The sequence below is a fragment of the Petromyzon marinus genome, chromosome 78 (assembly GCF_048934315.1).
Source record: "Petromyzon marinus isolate PM22_M1 ecotype Great Lakes invasive population chromosome 78, UKy_Petmar_22M1.pri1.0, whole genome shotgun sequence".
Lineage (NCBI taxonomy): Eukaryota > Metazoa > Chordata > Hyperoartia > Petromyzontiformes > Petromyzontidae > Petromyzon > Petromyzon marinus.
In genome coordinates this window covers 4,158,146-4,181,888 of record NC_133744.1, presented here as the reverse complement: position 1 = coordinate 4,181,888, position 23,743 = coordinate 4,158,146, and the positions used below count along the sequence as shown (strand labels likewise).

At 54.8% G+C, this 23,743-nt stretch overlaps 1 protein-coding gene across 1 annotated transcript in view; it reads left to right on the top strand.

Moving 5' to 3' along the window:
- LOC116958466 (uncharacterized) overlaps positions 1-14,179 on the top strand; it is a 63,203-nt gene extending 49,024 nt beyond the window's left edge. The window contains exons 11-14 of the mRNA XM_076056877.1: positions 2,506-2,574; positions 4,924-5,151; positions 8,051-8,188; positions 13,907-14,179. Of these exons, the coding sequence (XP_075912992.1) occupies positions 2,506-2,574; positions 4,924-5,151; positions 8,051-8,188; positions 13,907-14,179 (708 nt within the window). The remainder of the gene's footprint in view (positions 1-2,505; positions 2,575-4,923; positions 5,152-8,050; positions 8,189-13,906) is intronic.
- Positions 14,180-23,743: the final 9,564 nt, after the last annotated feature.

The window sequence follows — 23,743 nt, the reverse complement described above, 5'->3', positions numbered from 1 at the left end:
TACTCACTCAGCCAGCTACTCACTCAGCCAGCTACTCACTCACTCAGCCAGCTACTCACTCAGCCACTCACTCAGCTACTCACTCAGCCAGCTACTCGCTCAGCTACTCAGTCAGCTACTCACACAGCTACTCACTCAGCCAGCTACTCACTCAGCTACTCACACAGCTACTCAGCCAGCCAGCTACTCACTCAGTTACTCACTCAGCCACTCACTCAGCTACTCACTCAGCCAGCTACTCACTCAGCTACTCACTCAGCTACTCACACAGCTACTCACTCAGCTACTCAGTCAGCTACTCACTCACTCAGCTACTCAGTCAGCTACTCACTCAGCCAGCTACTCACTCACTCAGCCAGCTACTCGCTCAGCTACTCACTCAGCTACTCAGTCAGCTACTCACTCGCTCAGCCAGCTACTCACTCAGCTACTCACTCAACCAGCTACTCACTCACTCACTCAGCTACTCACTCAGCTACTCAGCCAGCCAGCTACTCACTCAGCTACTCACTCAGCTACTCACTCAGCTAGCTACTCACTCAGCTACTCACTCAGCTACTCACTCAGCCAGCTACTCAGTCACTCACTCAGCTACTCACTCAGCTACTCACTCAGCCAGCTACTCACTCAGCTACTCACTCAGCTACTCAGCCAGCTACTCACTCAGCTACTCAGCCAGCCAGCTACTTGCTCAGCTACTCACTCAGCTACTCACACAGCTACTCACTCAGCCAGCTACTCACTCACTCAGCTACTCACTCAGCTACTCACTCAGCTACTCAATCAACCAGCTACTCAGTCACTCACTCAGCTACTCACTCAGCCAGCTACTCAGTCACTCACTCAGCTACTCACTCAGCCAGCTACTCACTCAGCTACTCACTCAGCTACTCAGCCAGCTACTCACTCACTCAGCTACTCACTCAGCTACTCACTCAGCCAGCTACTCACTCAGCTACTCACTCAGCCAGCTACTCACTCACTCAGCTACTCACTCAGCTACTCACTCAGCTACTCACTCACACAGCTACTCACTCACTCACTCAGCTACTCACTCAGCTACTCACTCAGCTCCTCAGCCAGCCAGCTACTCACTCACTCAGCCAGCTACTCACTCAGCCACTCACTCAGCTACTCACTCAGCCAGCTACTCGCTCAGCTACTCAGTCAGCTACTCACACAGCTACTCACTCAGCCAGCTACTCACTCAAGCTACTCACACAGCTACTCAGCCAGCCAGCTACTCACTCAGCTACTCACTCAGCCACTCACTCAGCTACTCACTCAGCCAGCTACTCACTCAGCTACTCACTCAGCTACTCACACAGCTACTCACTCAGCTACTCAGTCAGCTACTCACTCACTCAGCTACTCAGTCAGCTACTCACTCAGCCAGCTACTCACTCACTCAGCCAGCTACTCGCTCAGCTACTCACTCAGCTACTCAGTCAGCTACTCACTCGCTCAGCCAGCTACTCACTCAGCTACTCACTCAACCAGCTACTCACTCACTCACTCAGCTACTCACTCAGCTACTCAGCCAGCCAGCTACTCACTCAGCTACTCACTCAGCTACTCACTCAGCTAGCTACTCACTCAGCTACTCACTCAGCTACTCACTCAGCAGCTACTCAGTCACTCACTCAGCTACTCACTCAGCTACTCACTCAGCCAGCTACTCACTCAGCTACTCACTCAGCTACTCAGCCAGCTACTCACTCAGCTACTCAGCCAGCCAGCTACTTGCTCAGCTACTCACTCAGCTACTCACACAGCTACTCACTCAGCCAGCTACTCACTCACTCAGCCAGCTACTCACTCAGCTACTCACTCAGCTACTCACTCACTCAGCTACTCACTCAGCCAGCTACTCAGTCAGCTACTCACTCGCTCAGCCAGCTACTCAGTCACTCACTCAGCTACTCACTCAGCCAGCTACTCACTCAGCTACTCACACAGCCACTCACTCAGCTACTCACTCAGCCAGCTACTCACTCAGCTACTCACTCACTCAGCTACTCACTCAGCTACTCACTCAGCCAGCTACTCACTCACTCAGCTACTCACTCAGCTACTCACTCAGCTACTCACTCACCAGCTACTCACTCACTCACTCAGCTACTCACTCAGCTACTCACTCAGCTCCTCAGCCAGCCAGCTACTCACTCACTCAGCCAGCTACTCACTCAGCTCCTCAGCAGCTACTCACTCACTCAGCTACTCAGCCAGCCAGCTACTCACTCAGCTACTCAGCCAGCCAGCTATTCACTCAGCTACTCACTCAGCCAGCTACTCACTCAGCTACTCACTCAGCTACTCACTCAGCTACTCTCTCAGTTAGCTACTCACTCAGGCAGCTACTCACTCAGCCAGCTACTCACACAGCTACTCTCTCTGCTACTCACTCACTCAGCTACTCACTCACTCAGCTACTCACTTCACACACTCACTCGGCTACTCACTCACCCACTCACTCACCCCCCCCCCCCCCCCACCTGCCCCCAGGTTCGTCTGGAACACGACAGGAGGCGGAAGGAGGTCAGGGACCTGTGGAGCCGCGCGCAACGCAAGCTGGTAAAGTAGAGACAAAGGTCCCCCATGTAGCCTCTACAGGCTGCAGTAAAGTGCCTCCACCCACCGCACCCCACCCACTTACTCACTCACTCACCCACCCACTCACCCACCCACTCGCCCACCCACCCACCCACTCACTTCCCCCACCCACCCACCCACCTCACCCACCCACCCACTCACTCACTCACCCACCCACCCACTTACCCACTCACTCACCCACCCACCCACCCACTCACTCGCCCACCCACCCACTCACTCACCCACCCACCCACCCACCCACTCACCCACTCACCCACTCACTCACTCACTCACTCACCCACTCACACCCACTCACCTCACCCACTCAATCACTCACTCCCCACTCACTCACCCACCCACCTCACTCACTCACTCACTCACCCACCCACTCACCCCTCCCTCACTCACCCACTCACTCACTCACCCACTCACTCACTCACCCATTCACTCACCCACCCACCCACTCACTCACCCACCCACCAACTCACTCACCCACCCACTCACTCACTCACCCACCCACTCACCCACTCCCTCACTCACCCACTCACTCACTCACTCACCCACTCACTCACACCCACTCACTCACTCACCCACCCACTCACCCACTCACCCACCCACTCACTCACCCACCCACTCACTCACCCACTCACTCACCCACTCACCTACCCACCCACTCACTCACCCACTCACCCACTCACTCACCCACCGACTCACTCAACACCCCCACTCACTCACTCACTCACTCACTCACTCACTCACCCACCCACTCACCCACTCCCTCACTCACCCACTCACTCACTCACATCACCCACCCACTCACTCACCCACCCACCCACTTACCCACTCACCCACCCACTCACCCACTCACTCACCCACTCACTCACCCACCCACCCACTCACCCACCCACCCACCCACTCACCCACCCACTCACCCACTCACTCACCCACCCACTCACCCACCCACTCACTCACCCACCCACTCACTCACCCACCCACCCACCCACTCACCCACCCACTCACTCACCCACTCACTCACTCACCCACCCACCCACTCACTCACTCACCCACCCACTCACTCACCCACCCACCCACCCACTCACTCACTCACCCACTCACTCACCCACCCACTCACTCACTCACCACCCACCCACCCACTCACCCAGCCACTCACTCCACCCACCACCCACCACACTCATTGACCGACTCACTCACCCACCCACTCACCCACCCACTCACTCCCCACCCACCCACTCACCCACTCACTCACTCACCCACCCACTCACCCACTCACCCACCCACTCACTCACTCACCCACCCACTCACCCACTCACCCACCCACTCACTCACTCACCCACCCACTCACCCACTCCTCACTCACCCACTCACTCACTCACTCACCCACTCACTCACCCACTCACTCACTCACCCACTCACTCACTCACTCACCCACTCACCCACCCACTCACTCACCCACCCACCCACTCACTCACTTACTCACCCACCCCACTCACCCCACCCACCCACCCCACCCACCCCACCCACCCCACTCACCCACTCACTCACCCACCCACTCACTCACTCACTCACCCACCCACTCACCCACCCACTCACTCACCCACCCACCCACTCACCCACCCACTCACTCACCCACTCACTCACTCACCCACCCACCCACTCACTCACTCACCCACCCACTCACTCACTCACCCACTCACTCACCCACCCACTCACTCACCCACCCACCCACACACTCACCCACCCACTCACTCACTCACTCACCCACCCACCCACCCACTCACCCACCCACTCACCCACTCACCCACCCACCCACTCACTCACCCACTCACTCACCCACTCACTCACCCACCCACTCACCCACTCACCCACCCACTCCCTCACTCACCCACTCACTCACTCACCCACCCACCCACTCACCCACTCACTCACTCACCCCACCCACCCACTCACCCACTCACCCACCCACCCACTCACTCACCCACTCACTCACCCACCCACTCACTCACTCACCCACTCACCCACCCAGTCACTCACCCACCCACTCACCCACTCACCCACCCACTCACTAACTCATTGACCGACTCACTCACTCACCCACCCACTCACTCACACCCACTCACTCACCCACCCACTCACCCACCCACCCACTCACTCACCCACCCACCCACTCACTCACCCACCCACTCACTTACCCACTCACCCACTCACTCACCCACTCACCCACCCACTCACCCACCCACCCACCAACTCACCCACCCACTCACTCACTCACCCACCCACTCACCCACCCACTCACCCACCCACCCCTCCCAGGCTGATGCGAAGATAGCTGTGAAGAAGTCGCAGCAGGTGTTGACCTGGAGGCAGGAGGATCTGGTGAAGGCACGGGCATCAACATCATCAACATCATCAACATCATCATCAGCTACATCATCAACATCATCATCAGCTACATCGTCGTCGTCGTTGACATCCAGCAGCGGCATCAGCAGCAAAGTGATGGAAAAGCGGAGAAAGGCTGAGGAGGAAGCGTCACATAAAGTAGGTGATGGTGGTGGTGATGGTGGTGATGGTGATGGTGGTGGTGATGGTGGTGATGGTGATGGTGGTGGTGATGGTGGTGGTGGTGATGGTGGTGATGGTGGTGGTGGTGGTAATGGTGGTGGTGGTGGTGATGGTGGTGGTGGTGGTGATGGTGATGATGCAGGTGATGGTGGTGATGGTGTTGGTGGTGTTGGTGGTGATGGTGGTGATGGTGGTGGTGGTGGTGATGGTGGTGGTGGTGATGGTGGTGGTGATGGTGGTGATGGTGGTGGTGATGGTGGTGATGGTGGTGGTGATGGTGATGGTGGTGGTGGTGGTGGTGATGGTGGTGGTGATGGTGGTGGTGATGGTGGTGATGGTGATGGTGGTGATGGTGGTGGTGATGGTGGTGATGGTGGTGATGGTGGTGGTGATGGTGGTGATGGTGGTGATGGTGATGGTGGTGATGGTGGTGATGATGGTGGTGATGGTGGTGATGGTGGTGATGATGGTGGTGGTGGTGATGGTGGTGATGGTGATGGTGGTGATGGTGGTGATGATGATGGTGATGATGGTCATGGTGGTGGTGATGATGGTGGTGATGGTGGTGATGGTGTGGTGATGATGGTGGTGATGGTGGTGGTGGTGGCGATGGTGATGATGGTGGTGGTGGTGATGGTGGTGATGATGGTCATGGTGGTGGTGATGGTGATGATGATGGTGGCGATGATGATGATGATGGTGATGATGGTGGTGATGCTGGTAATACTACTAATGACTGTACCACTACCACTAACTCCTAAGACCACTGTAATTGCTTCAACTGAGTCTTAGACGTAGACTTGAAGTCAACACATTTTATTTCGGTTCCAACACGCGGGCTAACTTAGCAGAATAACGACCTTGTCGTGATGACCACCAGCCTAGCTACACCACTACTACGTAACTACGTAACCAGCCGCTGCCTTAAGGTGTCGGAGGCCCGGTGAACGGAGAACTTGGAACATAGACTGAGGGGTTCTCCCCTGCCCCTTGGCCACGCCCACCTTCCCAGAATCCCTCAGGAGGGATCTCGACCCCCGACCACGTGACCACTCCTTAGTCCCTCACCTGCAGGAAGTAAATGTAGAACTTAGATTTCTTCAGGATGGACGACAACAACAACAGCCGGTAACTATGGGGGTCACCGGCTTAGATCCTCCGCCCACACTTGGCCACGCCCCTTGGCCACGCCCCTTGACCACGCCCACCTTCCCAGAATCCCTCGGGAGGGATCTCGGCCCTCGAGCACGTGACCACCTGCAGGAAGTTAAACGTAGAACGTCGATTTCTTCAGGACTGACAACAACAACAACAACAGCCGGTAACTATGGGGGTCACCGGCTTTGATCCTCTGCCACCCTTGGCCACGCCCCTTGGCCACGCCCACCTTCCCAGAATCCCTCGGGAGGGATCTAGACCCCCGACCACGTGACCACTCCATAGTCCCCCACCTGCAGGACGTTGAACGTAGAACTTAGATTTCTTCAGGACGGAAAACAACAACAACAGCCGGTAACTATGGGGGTCACCGGCTTAGATCCTCCGCCCTTTGGCCACGCCCCTTGGCCACGCCCACCTTCCCAGAATCCCTCGGGAGGGATCTCGGCCCCCGACCACGTGACCACCTGCAGGAAGTTAAAACGTAGAACGTCGATTTCTTCAGGACAGACAACAACAACAACAACAACAGCCGGTAACTATGGGGGTCACCGGCTTAGATCCTCCGCCACCCATTGGCCACGCCCCTTGGCCACGCCCACCTTCCCAGAATCCCTCGGGAGGGATCTGGGTCCCAATCACGTGACCACGCCCCCCTAGCCCCCCCCCACTTAGCCGGTCACGTGTCCTCCCGGGTCAACCAGATGGGCCCAGGCGTCATGTGACCTCACACAGCCTCACCTGTAGGGGTGGGCACAGCACACACACAGCGTCACCTGTAGGGGTCGGCACTGCACACACACAGCATCACCTGTAGGGGTCCAGCGCTGTCAGCTGGCCCCTATAGGGCCGGTACTACTGCTGCTGATGATGATACTACTGATGATGATGATGATCATACTACTGATGATGATACTACTGATGATGATGATGATGATACTACTGATGATGATGTTGATGATGATACTACTGATGATGATACTACTACTGATGATTGATGATACTACTGATGATGATGATACTACTACTGATGATGATGATGATACTACTGATGATACTACTGATGATGATACTACTGATGATGATGATACTACTAATGATGATGATGATACTACTGATGATGATGATTACTACTACTGATGATGATGATGATACTACTACTGATGATGATGATACTACTGATGATGATATACTACTACTGATGATGATATACTACTACTGATGATGATATTACTACTACTGATGATGATACTATTGATGATGACACTACTGATGATGATACTACTGATAATGATGATACTACTGATGATGATGATACTACTACTGATGATGATGATGATACTACTACTGATGATGATGATGATGATACTACTACTGATGATGATGGTACTGATGATGATGATACTACTACTGATGATGATGATACTACTACTGATGATGATGATACTACTGAATGATGATTATACTACTACTGATGATGATGATGATACTACTACTGATGATGATATTACTACTACTGATGATGATACTACTGATAATGATGATGATGATACTACTGATGATGATGATGATACTACTACTGATGATGATGATACTACTGATAATGATGATGTTACTACTACTGATGATGATACTACTGATAATAATGATGATGATACTACTGATGATGATGATGATCTCCACCCCTCCCCCACACCCCTTGCTCCCTCCCCGCCAGGTGGAGGAGGCTGAGGCCGCTTTCCGCCTTTGTCTCTCCGAGTGCGGGCAGCGTCGCTCCGAGCTGAACGAGCTGCGAGTGGAGGCAGTGAGCACTGTGCGGTCCCTTGTGACCCGCTGGGACCTCGCCCTGCAGGAGGTGGGTGGGGCAATTAGTGGGTGGGTGGGGCAGTTAGTGGGTGGGTGGGCAGTTAGTGGGTGGGTGGGGCAGTTAGTGGGTGGGTGGGGCAATTAGTGGGTGGGTGGGGCAATTAGTGGGTGGGTGGGGCAGTTAGTGGGTGGGTGGGGCAGGTAGTGGGTGGGTGGGGCAGTTAGTGGGTGGTGGGGCAGTTAGTGGGTGGGTGGGGCAAGTAGTGGGTGGGTGGGGCAATTAGTGGGTGGGTGGGTCAATTAGTGGGTGGGTGGGGCAGTTAGTGGGTGGGTGGGGCAAGTAGTGGGTGGGCACGTGGGTGGTGGGTCAATTAGTGGGTGGGTGGGTCAATTAGTGGGTGCGTGGGTCGGTGGGTGGCTGGGTCAATTAGTGGTGGGTGGGGCAGTTAGTGGGTGGGTGGGGCAATTAGTGGGTGGGGCAGTTAGTGGGTGGGTGGGGCAATTAGTGGGTGGGCGCGTGGGTTGGTGGGGCAATTAGTGGGTGGGTGGGGCAGTTAGTGGGTGGGTGTGGCAATTAGTGGGTGGGTGGGGCAGTTAGTGGGTGGGTGGGGCAAGTAGTGGGTGGGTGGGGCAGTTAGTGGGTGGGTGTGGCAATTAGTGGGTGGGTGGGGCAGTTAGTGGGTGGGTGGGGCAAGTAGTGGGTGGGTGGGGCAATTAGTGGGTGGGTGGGTCAATTAGTGGGTGGGTGGGGCAGTTAGTGGGTGGGTGGGGCAAGTAGTGGGTGGGCGCGTGGGGTTGGTGGGTCAATTAGTGGGTGGGGTGGGTCAATTAGTGGGTGCGTGGGTCGGTGGGTGGCTGGGGTCAATTAGTGGGTGGGTGGGGCAATTAGTGGGTGGGTGGGTCAATTAGTGGGTGGGTGGGGCAGTTAGTGGGTGGGTGGGTCAATTAGTGGGTGGGTCAATTAGTGGGTTGGTGGGTCAATTAGTGGGTGGGTGGGTCGGTGGGTGGGTAGGTCAATTAGTGGGTGGGTGGGGTAATTAGTGGGTGGGTGTGGCAATTAGTGGGTGGGTGGGTCAATTAGTGGGTGGGTCAATTAGTGGGTGGGTGGGTCGGTGGGTGGGTAGGTCAATTAGTGGGTGGGTGGGTCAATTAGTGGGTGGGTCGGTGGGTGGGTGGGTCAATTAGTGGGTGGGTGGGTCAATTAGTGGGTGGGGCAATTAGTGGGTGGGTGGGTCAATTAGTGGATGGGTGGGTGAGTCGGTGGGTGGGTCATTGAGTGAGTGGGTGGGTCAATTAGTGGGTGGGTGCGTCCGTGGGTGGGTGCGTCAATTAGTGGGTGGGTGGGGCAATTAGTGGGTGGGTGGGTCAATTAGTGGGTGGATGGGGCAGTTAGTGGGTGGGTCAATTACTGGGTGGGTCAATTAGTGGGTGGGTGGGTCAATTAGTGGGTGGGTCGGTGGGTGGGTCAATTAGTGGGTGGATGGGTCAATTAGTGGGTGGGTGGGGCAATTAGTGGGTGGGTGGGTCAATTAGTGGGTGGGTGAGTCGGTGGATGTGTGAGTCGGTGGGTGATTGGGTGGGTGAGTAGGTGGGTGCGTGGGTGGGTGGGTGAGTGGGTGGGTGGGTGAGTCGGTGGGTGAGTGGGTGGGTGGGTGGGTGAGTGGGTGGGTGGGTGCGTGGGTGAGTGAGTGGCTGACTGAGTGACTGACTGAGTGACTGAGTAACTGACTGACTGAGTGACTGACTGAGTGACTGACTGACTGACTGAGTGACTGAGTGAGTGAATGACTGAGTGACTGGGTGACTGAGTGACTGAGTGACTGACTGAATGAGTGACTGACTGAGTGAATGAGTGACTAAGTGAGTGGCTGAGTGAATGAGTGACTGACTGACTGCATGCCTGACTGACTGACTAAGTGACTGACTGAGTGACTGACTGACTGACTGCCTGACTGACTGAGTGACTGACTGACTGACTGCCTGACTGACTGACTGAGTGACTGACTGACTGCCTGACTGACTGCATGCATGACTGACTGACTGACTGACTGAATGACTGACTGACTAACTGAATGACTGACTGACTGAATGACTGACTGACTGACTGCCTGACTGCCCTGACTGCCTGACTGACTGATTGCCTGACTGAATGACTGACTGACTGACTGAATGACTGACTGACTGACTGAATGATTGACTGACTGCCTGACTGAATGACTGCCTGACTGACTGACTACCTGACTGACTGACTGCATGCCTGACTGACTGCCTGACTGAATGACTGACTGACTGCCTGACTGACTGACTGCATGCCTGACTGACTAACTGCATGCCTGACTGACTGACTGAATGACTGCCTGACTGACTGACTGACTGCCTGACTGAATGACTGACTGAATGACTGACTGCCTGAGTGACTGCCTGACTGACTGACTGCCTGACTGACTGAATGACTGAATGACTGAATGACTGACTGCCTGACTGACTGCCTGACTGCCTGACTGACTGACTGAATGACTGACTGCATGCCTGACTGACTGCCTGAATGACTGAATGACTGAATGAATGACTGAATGACTGACTGACTGACTGAATGAATGAATGACTGACTGCCTGACTGACTGCATGCCTGACTGACTGACTGAATGACTGACTGCCTGACTGACTGACTGCATGCCTGACTGACTGACTGCCTGCCTGACTGCCTGAATGACTGCCTGACTGACTGCCTGAATAACTGCCTGACTGACTGCCTGAATGACTTAATGACTGACTGAATGAATGACTGCTTGACTGAATGACTGACTGACTGCCTGACTGCATGCCTGTCTGACTGACTGCCTGACTGACTGACTGCATGCCTGACTGACTGCCTGCCTGACTGAATGACTGCCTGACTGACTGACTGCCTGACTGACTGACTGCATGCCTGACTGACTGACTGACTGAATGACTGACTGACTGCCTGACTGCTTGAATGACTGAGTGACTGAATGATTAACTGACTGACTGAATGACTGACTGACTGAGTGACTGACTGAGTGACTGACTGACTGCCTGCCTGACTGACTGCCTGACTGCCTGACTGAATGAATGACTGACTGCCTGACTGACTGACTGCATGCCTGACTGACTGACTGAATGACTGACTGCCTGACTGACTGACTGACTGCATGCCTGACTGACTGACTGCCTGCCTGACTGACTGACTGCCTGACTGACTGCCTGAATGACTGCCTGACTGACTGCCTGAATAACTGAATGACTGCCTGACTGACTGCCTGAATGACTTAATGACTGACTGAATGAATGACTGAATGACTGACTGCTTGACTGAATGACTGACTGACTGCCTGACTGCATGCCTGACTGCCTGACTGACTGACTGCATGCCTGACTGACTGCCTGCCTGACTGAATGACTGCCTGACTGACTGACTGCATGCCTGACTGACTGACTGCATGCCTGACTGACTGAATGACTGACTGACTGCCTGACTGACTGCTTGAATGATTGAGTGACTGAATGAATGACTGAATGATTAACTGACTGACTGAATGACTGACTGACTGAGTGACTGACTGAGTGACTGACTGACTGACTGACTGACTGCCTGCCTGACTGACTGACTGCCTGACTGCCTGACTGACTGAATGAATGACTGAATGACTGCCTGACTGAATGACTGAATGACTGCCTGACTGACTGCCTGACTGCCTGAATGACTGAATGACTGACTGCCTGACTGACTGAGTGACTGCCTGATTGACTGACTGCCTGACTGCCTGACTGAATGACTGACTGACTGCTTGACTGACTGAGTGAGTGACTGACTGCCTGAATGACTGACTTTCTGCCTGACTGGCTGCCTGCCTGCCTGCCTGACTGAATGAATGACTGAATGACTGACTGACTGAATGACTGAATGACTGAATGACTGACTGCCTGACTGACTGAGTGACTGCCTGATTGACTGACTGACTGACTGAGTGAGTGACTGACTGACTGACTGCCTGCCTGCCTGCCTGACTGACTGCCTGACTGACTGCCTGACTGCCTGACTGAATGAATGACTGAATGACTGACTGAATGAATGACTGACTGCCTGACTGACTGCATGCCTGACTTCCTGACTGACTGCCTGACTGACTGCCTGACTGACTGCCTGACTGCCTGACTGACTGACTGCCTGACTGACTGCCTGACTGACTGCCTGACTGACTGCCTGACTGCCTGACTGACTGACTGCCTGACTGACTGCCTGACTGACTGCCTGACTGACTGCCTGACTGCCTGACTGCATGCCTGACTGACTGCCTCACTGACTGACTGCCTGACTGAATGACTGACTGCCTGACTGACTGAGTGACTGACTGACTGCCTGAATGACTGAATGACTGACTTACTGCCTGACTGGCTGCCTGCCTGACTGCCTGACTGAATGAATGACTGAATGACTGACTGACTGAATGAATGACTGAATGACTGACTGCCTGACTGACTGACTGCCTGCCTGACTGACTGACTGCCTGACTGCCTGACTGAATGAATGACTGAATGACTGCCTGACTGAATGACTGAATGACTGCCTGACTGACTGCCTGACTGCCTGAATGACTGAATGACTGACTGCCTGACTGACTGAGTGACTGCCTGATTGACTGACTGCCTGACTGCCTGACTGAATGACTGACTGACTGCTTGACTGACTGAGTGAGTGACTGACTGCCTGAATGACTGACTTTCTGCCTGACTGGCTGCCTGCCTGCCTGCCTGACTGAATGAATGACTGAATGACTGACTGACTGAATGACTGAATGACTGAATGACTGACTGCCTGACTGACTGAGTGACTGCCTGATTGACTGACTGACTGACTGAGTGAGTGACTGACTGACTGACTGCCTGCCTGCCTGCCTGACTGACTGCCTGACTGACTGCCTGACTGCCTGACTGAATGAATGACTGAATGACTGACTGACTGAATGAATGACTGACTGCCTGACTGACTGCATGCCTGACTTCCTGACTGACTGCCTGACTGACTGCCTGACTGACTGCCTGACTGCCTGACTGACTGACTGCCTGACTGACTGCCTGACTGACTGCCTGACTGACTGCCTGACTGCCTGACTGACTGACTGCCTGACTGACTGCCTGACTGACTGCCTGACTGACTGCCTGACTGCCTGACTGCATGCCTGACTGACTGCCTCACTGACTGACTGCCTGACTGAATGACTGACTGCCTGACTGACTGAGTGACTGACTGACTGCCTGAATGACTGAATGACTGACTTACTGCCTGACTGGCTGCCTGCCTGACTGCCTGACTGAATGAATGACTGAATGACTGACTGACTGAATGAATGACTGAATGACTGACTGCCTGACTGACTGAGTGACTGCCTGACTGAATGACTGACCTGACTGCCTGACTGCCTGAATGACTGAATGACTGCCTGACTGACTGCCTGAATGACTGCCTGACTGACTGCCTGAATGACTGCCTGACTGCCTGACTGACTGCCTGAATGACTGAATGACTGCCTGACTGACTGCCTGACTGCCTGACTGCCTGACTGACTTCCTGACTGCCTGACTGCCTGACTTCCTGCCTGCCTGCCTGACTGCCTGACTGCCCCGACCCGATCCGAGCCGATCCAATCCATCCCCGTGCGTGACCCCTCACCCCCCCCCCCCCAACTCCCCCCCCCCACCACTCCCCCCACCACCACTCCCCCCCACCACCCCCCCACCACCACAGGTGACTGTGCGCCACCAGCAGCATCTGCTGTCCCAGTGGTGTGCTGTGGCTTCGAGCTGCGCCACACTGGGCGACAGCGCCCGTCTGCACGAGGCGGCTCGGCCCTACGCCATCTTCCTGCACTCGCTGCAGGGCCCCGTGCGGGTCGACAGGCTGCCCCTGGGGGGCCCCCCCCTTGGGGGGCTGCCCCTGGGGGGGCCCCCCACCCCCTTGGGGGGGGGCTGCCCCTGGGGGAGACGCGGGAGGGGGCGGCGGCCGCCGGCTTGGCGGTGATCGCCGCGAAGTGGCGGGGGAGGAGAGCCCAGGTGATGGTGGTGGTGGTGGTGATGGTGATGGTGGTGATGGTGGTGGTGGTGGGGGTGGTGGTGGTGGGGGTGGTGGTGGTGGTGGTGTTGGGGGTGGAGGTGGTGTTTGGCGGTCACCTGCCCCGAGTAGAGGACTGTCCACCCCTCATGGTGGCAGGAGCCAGAAACCGGTCCACCGGAGCTCCTGAATAGCGCAGAGATCCAGGCGGTACCGGTCCAGCTCTAGACAGACGAGTGGCAGCCTCTCCTCCACACACACTCATACTAGAACCAGTCCACCGGACCTCTTGAATGCCACAGAGATCCAGGCGGTACCGGTCCAGCTCCAGACAGACGAGTGGCAGCCTCTCCTACACACACACTCATACTAGAACCATTCCACCGGACCTCCTGAATGCCGCAGAGATCCAGGCGGTACCGGTCCAGCTCCCGACAGAGGAGCGGCAGCCTCTCCTCCCGCAGCTTGAGCGTCCGAACGTTCCACGTGGCCGCTCTTGGCTGCTTATATTTTTTTTTCCGTTTCTGGAGAATTCCTGAGGGTGACGTCAGATTCAGTATCTCCTGGCCAGGGGAGACCTCATGGACAAATATCCTCGCCCGGGGCCTCCGGCACAGGCTTGGTGCGTTGTTACGACCGCCAATGTTTCGTCCTGACTCGAAGTTTGTCGTGACCTGTAAGGGGTTCATCTTGTCTGGGGGGTCTAAAGTCGCGTTTATAGGTTCACGGGAAAGATGTGAACGTTGCGTGGGAAACCCTCCCCGTAGAGGCGGTGAAATCTCCACCTGAAGCTTCTCGTTACCTGCCGGAGTTCATCTTGTCTGGGGGGTCTAAAGTCGCGTTTATAGGTTCACAGGGAAACATCTAAAAGTTTCGTGGGAAACCCTCCCCCCGTAGAGGCGGTGAAATCTCGACCTGAAGCTTCTCGTGACCTGTAAGGGGTTCATCTTGTTTGGGCGGTCTAAAGTCGCGTTTATAGGTTCACAGGGAAACATCTAAAAGTCGTGTGGGAAACCCTCCCCCCGTAGAGGCGCTGAAATCTCGACCTGAAGCTTTGTCGTGACCTGTAAGAGGTTCATCTTGTATGGGGGGTCTAAAGTCGCGTTGATAGGTTCACGGGAAATATCTGAAAGTCGTGTGGGAAACCCTCCCCCGTAGAGGCGGTGAAATCTCGACCCGAAGCTTTTCGTTACCTGTAAGGGGTTCATCTTGTTTGGGGGGTCTAAAGTCGCGTTGATAGGTTCACGGGAAAGTTCTAAAAGTCGTGTGGGAAACCCTCCCCAGTAGAGGCGGTGAAATCTCGACCTGAAGCTTTGTCGTGACCTGTAAGAGGTTCATCTTGTCTGGGGGTCTAAAGTCGCGTTGATAGGTTCACGGGAAAGTTCTAAAAGTCGTGTGGGAAACCCTCCCCAGTAGAGGCGGTGAAATCTCGACCTGAAGCTTTGTCGTGACCTGTAAGAGGTTCATCTTGTCTGGGGGGTCTAAAGTCGCGTTGATAGGTTCACGGGAAAGATCTGAAAGTCGTGTGGGAACCCTCCCCCAGTAGAGGCGGTGAAATCTCGACCTGAAGCTTTTCGTTACCTGCTGGAGTTCATCTTGTCAGGGGGTCTAAAGTCGTGTTTATAGGTTCACGGGAAAGATCTGAACGTTGCGTGGGAAACCCTCCCCCCGTAGAGGCGGTGAAAATCTCGACCTGAAGCTTCTCGTGACCTGCTGGAGTTCATCTTGTCTGGAGGGTCTAAAGTCACGTTGATAGGTTCACGGGAAAGATCTGAAAGTTTCGTGGGAAACCCTCCCCCGTAGAGGCAGTGAAATTTCGACCTGAAGCTTCTCGTTACCTGTAAGGGGTTCATCTTGTCTGGGGGGTCTAAAGTCGCGTTGATAGGTTCACGGGAAAGATCTGAAAGTTGCGTGGGAAACCCTCCCCCCGTAGAGGCAGTGAAATCTCGACCTGAAGCTTCTCGTTACCTGTAAGGGGTTCATCTTGTTTGGGGGGGTCTAAAGTCACGTTTATAGGTTCACGGGGAAGTTCTAAAAGTCGCGTGGGAAACCCTCCCCCGTAGAGGCGGTGAAATCTCGACCTGAAGCTTCTCGTTACCTGTAAGGGGTTCATCTTGTTAGGGGGGGTCTAAAGTCGCGTTGATAGGTTCACGGGAAAGATCTGAAAGTCGTGTGGGAAACCCTCCCCCCGTAGAAGCGGTGAAATCTCGACCTGAAGCTTGTGACCTGCTGGAGTTCATCTTATCTGGGGTCTAAAGTCACGTTGATAGGTTCACGGGAAAGATCTGAAAGTCGTGTGGGAAACCCTCCCCCCGTAGAGGCGGTGCAATCTCGACCTGAAGCTTTGTCGTGACCTGCTGGAGTTCATCTTGTCTGGGGGTCTAAAAGTCGCTTTTATAGGTTCACAGGGAAACATCTAAAAGTTGTGTGGGAAACCCTCCCCCCGTAGAGGCGGTGAAATCTCGACCTGAAGCTTCTCGTGACCTGCTGGAGTTCATCTTGTCTGGGGGGTCTAAAGTCACGTTGATAGGTTCACGGGAAAGATCTGAAAGTTTCGTGGGAAACCCTTCCCCCGTAGAGGCAGTGAAATCTCGACCTGAAGCTTCTCGTTACCTGTAAGGGGTTCATCTTGTCTGGGGGGTCTAAAGTCGCGTTGATAGGTTCACGGGAAAGATCTGAAAGTTGCGTGGGAAACCCTCCCCCCGTAGAGGCAGTGAAATCTCGACCTGAAGCTTCTCGTTACCTGTAAGGGGTTCATCTTGTTTGGGGGGGTCTAAAGTCACGTTTATAGGTTCACGGGGAAGTTCTAAAAGTCGCGTGGGAAACCCTCCCCCGTAGAGGCGGTGAAATCTCGACCTGAAGCTTCTCGTTACCTGTAAGGGGTTCATCTTGTTAGGGGGGGTCTAAAGTCGCGTTGATAGGTTCACGGGAAAGATCTGAAAGTCGTGTGGGAAACCCTCCCCCCGTAGAAGCGGTGAAATCTCGACCTGAAGCTTGTGACCTGCTGGAGTTCATCTTATCTGGGGGTCTAAAGTCACGTTGATAGGTTCACGGGAAAGATCTGAAAGTCGTGTGGGAAACCCTCCCCCCGTAGAGGCGGTGCAATCTCGACCTGAAGCTTTGTCGTGACCTGCTGGAGTTCATCTTGTCTGGGGGTCTAAAAGTCGCTTTTATAGGTTCACAGGGAAACATCTAAAAGTTGTGTGGGAAACCCTCCCCCCGTAGAGGCGGTGAAATCTCGACCTGAAGCTTCTCGTGACCTGCTGGAGTTCATCTTGTCTGGGGGGTCTAAGTCACGTTGATAGGTTCACGGGAAAGATCTGAAAGTTTCGTGGGAAACCCCTCCCCCGTAGAGGCAGTGAAATCTCGACCTGAAGCTTCTCGTTACCTGTAAGGGGTTCATCTTGTCTGGGGGGTCTAAAGTCGCGTTGATAGGTTCACGGGAAAGAATCTGAAAGTTGCGTGGGAAACCCTCCCCCCGTAGAGGCAGTGAAATCTCGACCTGAAGCTTCTCGTTACCTGTAAGGGGTTCATCTTGTTTGGGGGGGTCTAAAGTCACGTTTATAGGTTCACGGGGAAGTTCTAAAAGTCGCGTGGGAAACCCTCCCCCGTAGAGGCAGTGAAATCTCGACCTGAAGCTTCTCGTTACCTGTAAGGGGTTCATCTTGTTAGGGGGGGTCTAAAGTCGCGTTGATAGGTTCACGGGAAAGATCTGAAAGTCGTGTGGGAAACCCTCCCCCGTAGAAGCGGTGAAATCTCGACCTGAAGCTTGTGACCTGCTGGAGTTCATCTTATCTGGGGGTCTAAAGTCACGTTGATAGGTTCACGGGAAAGATCTGAAAGTCGTGTGGGAAACCCTCCCCCCGTAGAGGCGGTGCAATCTCGACCTGAAGCTTTGTCGTGACCTGCTGGAGTTCATCTTGTCTGGGGGTCTAAAAGTCGCTTTTATAGGTTCACAGGGAAACATCTAAAAGTTGTGTGGGAAACCCTCCCCCCGTAGAGGCGGTGAAATCTCGACCTGAAGCTTCTCGTTACCTGTAAGGGGTTCATCTTGTTGGAGGGGTCTAAAGTCGCGTTGATAGGTTCACGGGAAAGATCTGAAAGTTTCGTGGGAAACCCTCTCCCGTAGAGGCGGTGAAATCTCGACCTGAAGCTTTCTCGTGACCTGCTGGAGTTCATCTTGTTGGGGGGTCTAAAGTCGCGTTTATAGGTTCACGGGAAAGATCTAAAAGTCACGTGGGAAACCCTCCCCCGTAGAGGTGGTGAAATTTCCACCTGAAGCTTGTCGTGACCTGTAAGAGGTTCATCTTGTCTGGGGGGTCTAAAGTCGCGTTTATAGGTTCACAGGGAAACATCTCAAAGTCGTGTGGGAAACTCTCCCCCGTAGAGGCGGTGAAATCTCGACCTGAAGCTTGTGACCTGCTGGAGTTCATCTTGTCTGTGGGTTTTAAAGTCGCGTTTATAGGTTCACGGGAAAGATCTGAAAGTCGCGTGGGAAACTCTCCCCAGTAGAGGCGGTGAAATCTCGACCTGAAGCTTCTCGTGACCCACTGGAGTTCATCTTGTTTGGGGGTCTAAAGTCGCGTTGATAGGTTCACGGGAAAGATCTGAAAGTCGTGTGGGAAACCCTCCCCCCGTAGAAGCAGTGAAATCTCGACCTGAAGCTTCTCGTTACCTATAAGGGGTTCATCTTGTCTGGGGGTCTAAAGTCGCGTTGATAGGTTCACGGGGAAGTTCTAAAAGTCGCGTGGGAAACCCTCCCCCGTAGAGGCAGTGAAATCTCGACCCGAAGCTTTTCGTTACCTGTAAGGGGTTCATCTTGTTTGGGGGTCTAAAGTCGCGTTTGTAGGCTCACGGGGAAGATCTGAAACTTGCGTGGGGAGGCCCAGGACCGGTTCAGATAACCATCACTGGCGGTGTTGGCCATGAACAGGGAATCGAACCCGTGTCGCCGGGTTTGTAGCGCAGCGGTAGAGCTAACCACTACACACTCAGACACACACATAGACACACACATAGACACACACAATCACAAACACACACATAGGCACACACAATCACAGACACACACACAGACACACACAGATACACACACATAGACACACACAATCACGGACACACACACAGACACACACACAGACACACACAGATACACACACATAGGCACACACAATCACGGACACACACACAGACACACACACAGACATACACAGATACACACACGTAGACACACAACAATCACGGACACACACAGACATACACAGATACACACACGTAGACACACACAATCACGGACACACACACAGACACACACAGATACACACACATAGACACACAATCACGGACACACACACAGACACACAGGTACACATACACAGACACACACAATCATGGACACACACACAGATACACACACACAGACACACACAGACACACACAGGCACCAGGTGATGTTGGTGGTGGTGGTGTTGTTGGTGATGTTGGTGGTGGTGGTGTTGTTGGTGGTCTCCCAAATAATAACAGACGCACACACAGACACGCACCTCACTTCCACGCCTCATTCACTCACTCACCCACTCACCCACTCACTCACCCACTCACCCACTCACTCACCCACCCACTCACCCACCCACTCACACTCACCCACTCACTCACCCACCCACTCACCCACCCACTCACTCACCCACTAACTCACCCACCCACTCACTCACCCACTCACTTCACGCCTCATTCACTCACTCACCCACTCACTCACTCACCCACCCACCCACCCACTCACCCACTCACTCACCCACTCACCCACTCACTCACTCACTCACCCACCCACCCACTCACTCACCCACTCACCCACCCACTCACTCACCCACTCACCCACTCACTCACCCACTCACCCACCCACCCACCCACTCACTCACCTACTCACCCACCCACTCACCCACCCACTCACCCACTCACCCACTCACTCACTCACTCACCCACTCACCCACCCACTCACTCACTCACCCACTCACCCACCCACTCACCCACTCACTCACCCACTCACTCACCCACCCACCCACCCACTCACCCACCCACTCACTCACCCACCCACCCACTCACCCACCCACTCACCCACACACTCACCCACCCACCCACCCACTCACTCAACCACCCACTCACTCACTCCACCCACTCACTCACCCCTCACCACCACTCACCACCCACTCACCACTCCACCACTCACCCACTCACTCACACACCCACCCACTCACTCACCCACCCACCCACTCACCCACTCACCCACCCACTCACTCACCCACTCACCCACTCACTCACCCAATCACTCACCCACTCACTCACCCACTCACCCACTCACTCACTCACCCACTCACCCACTCACTCACTCACCCACCCACTCACCCACTCACTCACCTACTCACCCACTCACTCACCCAATCACTCACCCACTCACTCACCCACTCACCCACTCACCCACTCACTCACTCACCCACCCACTCACCCACTCACTCACCTACTCACCCACCCACCCACCCCACTCACCCACTCACTCACCCAATCACTCACCCACTCACTCACTCACCCACTCACCCACTCACCCACTCACTCACTCACCCACTCACTCACCCAATCACTCACCCACTCACTCACCCACTCACCCACTCACTCACTCACCCACTCACCCACACACCCACTCACTCACTCACCCACCCACCCACCCACCCACTCACCCACTCACCCACTCACTCACCCACCCACTCACCCACCCACTCACCCACCCACCCACTCACCCACTCACTCACCCACCCACTCACCCACTCACCCACCCACTCACCCACTCACTCGCCCACTCACCCACTCACTCACTCACCCACCGACCCACTCACCCACCCACTCACTCACCCGACCCTCCACCCCTACAGGTGCCCAGCCAGGCGGTGGTGATGAGGCGGTGGAGGCGGTGGAGGCGGTGGAGGCGGTGGCGGCGGTGGCGGCGGTGGAGGCGGTGGAGGCGGTGGCGGCGGTGGCGGCGCCGCGATTTTGCGGTGTGAGTCTCTCCACGGCGGCCGCCACCCACGCGCTGCGCCGCCTGCGGGCGCCGTCGCGATGCCGCGAGTGCGACGCTACGTCTACTTCCAGGGGGCCGAGTGCACACAGGTCAGTCACTCACCCACCCACTCACTCACTCACTCTCTCACTCACCCACTCATTCACTCACTCAGTCACTCACTCACTATCTCACTCACTCACTATCTCACTCACTCACTCACCCACCCACTCACTCACCCACTCACTCACTCACCCACTCACTCACTCACTATCTCACTCACTCACTCACCCACTCACTCACTCACCCACCCACTCACACACCCACTCACTCACTCAGTCAGTCACTCATACACTCACTCACTCACTCACACCCCCAATCACCCACCCACTCACTCACTCACCCACTCACCCACCCAATCACCCACCCACTCACTCACCCACTCAGTCACTCACCCACCCAATCACCCACTCACCCAATCACCCACCACCTCACTCACTCACTCAGTCACTCAGTCACTCACTCACTCAGTCACTCAGTCAGTCACTCAGTCACTCAGTCACTCACTCACTCAGTCAGTCACTCACTCACTCACTCATACACTCAGTCAGTCACACAGGTCAGTCAGTCAGTCAGTCAGTCACTCACTCAGTCAGTCACTCAGTCACTCAGTCACCCAGTCAGTCAGTCAGTCACTCAGTCAGTCAGTCAGTCACTCAGTCACCCAATCACCCACCCACTCACTCACCCACTCACCCACCCAATCACCCACCCACTCACTCAGTTAGTCACTCAGTCAGTCAGTCAGTCACTCAGTCAGTCACTCACCCACTCACTCACCCACTTACTCAGTCACTCACTCACTCACTCGCTCACTCAGTCACTCACTCACTCAGTCACTCACTCACTCACTCACCACTCACCCACTCACTCACTCACCCACTCACTCACTCAGTCACTCAGTCAGTCACTCACTCACTCACTCAGTCACTCACTCACTCACTCACCCACTCAGTCACTCACCCACTCACTCACTCACTCACCCACTCAGTCACTCCCACTCACCCACTCACTCACCCACTCACTCACTCACTCACCCACTCACTCACTCACTTACCCACTCACTCACTCAGTCACTCACTCACTCACTCAGTCCTCACTCAGTCACTCACTCAGTCACTCACTCACTCAGTCACTCACCCACTCAGTCACTCACTCACTCAGTCACCCACTCACTCACTCAGTCACTCACTCAGTCACTCAGTCACTCACTCAGTCAGTCACTCACTCAGTCACCCAATCAGTCACTCACCCACTTACTCAGTCACTCACTCAGTCAGTCACTCAGTCACTCACTCACTCAGTCACTCACTCACCCAATCACCCCACTCAGTCACTCGCTCACTCAGTCAGTCACTCACTCAGTCACTCACTCAGTCACTCACTCACTCAGTCACTCACTCAGTCACTCAGTCACTCACCCACTCACTCACTCAGTCACTCACCCACTCAGTCACTCACTCACTCAGTCACTCACTCACTCACTCAGTCACTCACTCAGTCACTCACTCACTCACTCACTCAGTCACTCACTCACTCAGTCACTCACCCACTCACTCACTCAGTCACTCACTCAGTCACTCACTCAGTCACTCACTCAGTCACCCACTCACTCACTCAGTCACCCACTCACTCACTCAGTCACTCACTCACTCACTCACCCAGTCACTCACTCAGTCACCCACTCGCTCACTCACTCACTCAGTCACTCAGTCACTCACTCACTCACTCACCCACTCACTCACTCACCCACTCAGTCACTCACACACTCACTCACTCACCCACTCACTCACTCACCCACCCACTCACTCACTCACCCAGTCACCCACTCAGTCACTCACTCAGTCACTCACTCAGTCACTCAGTCACTCACTCAGTCACTCACTCACTCACTCACTTACCCACTCACTCACTCAGTCACTCACCCACTCGCTCACTCACTCAGTCACTCACTCAGTCACTCACTCACTCAGTCACTCACCCACTCAGTCACCCACTCACTCACTCACTTACCCACTCAGTCACTCAGTCACTCAGTCACTCAACCACTCACTCACTCACCCAGTCACCCACTCAGTCACTCACTCAGTCACTCACTCAGTCACTCAGTCACTCACTCAGTCACTCACTCACTCACTTACCCACTCACTCACTCAGTCACTCACCCACTCGCTCACTCACTCAGTCACTCACTCAGTCACTCACTCACTCAGTCACTCACCCACTCAGTCACTCACTCAGTCCACTCACTCAGTCACTCAGTCACTCACTCACTCAGTCACTCACTCACTCAGTCACTCACTCAGTCACTCACTCAGTCACTCACTCAGTCACTCAGTCACCCACTCACTCACTCAGTCACTCACTCACTCACCCAGTCACTCACTCAGTCACCCACTCGCTCACTCACTCACTCAGTCACTCACTCA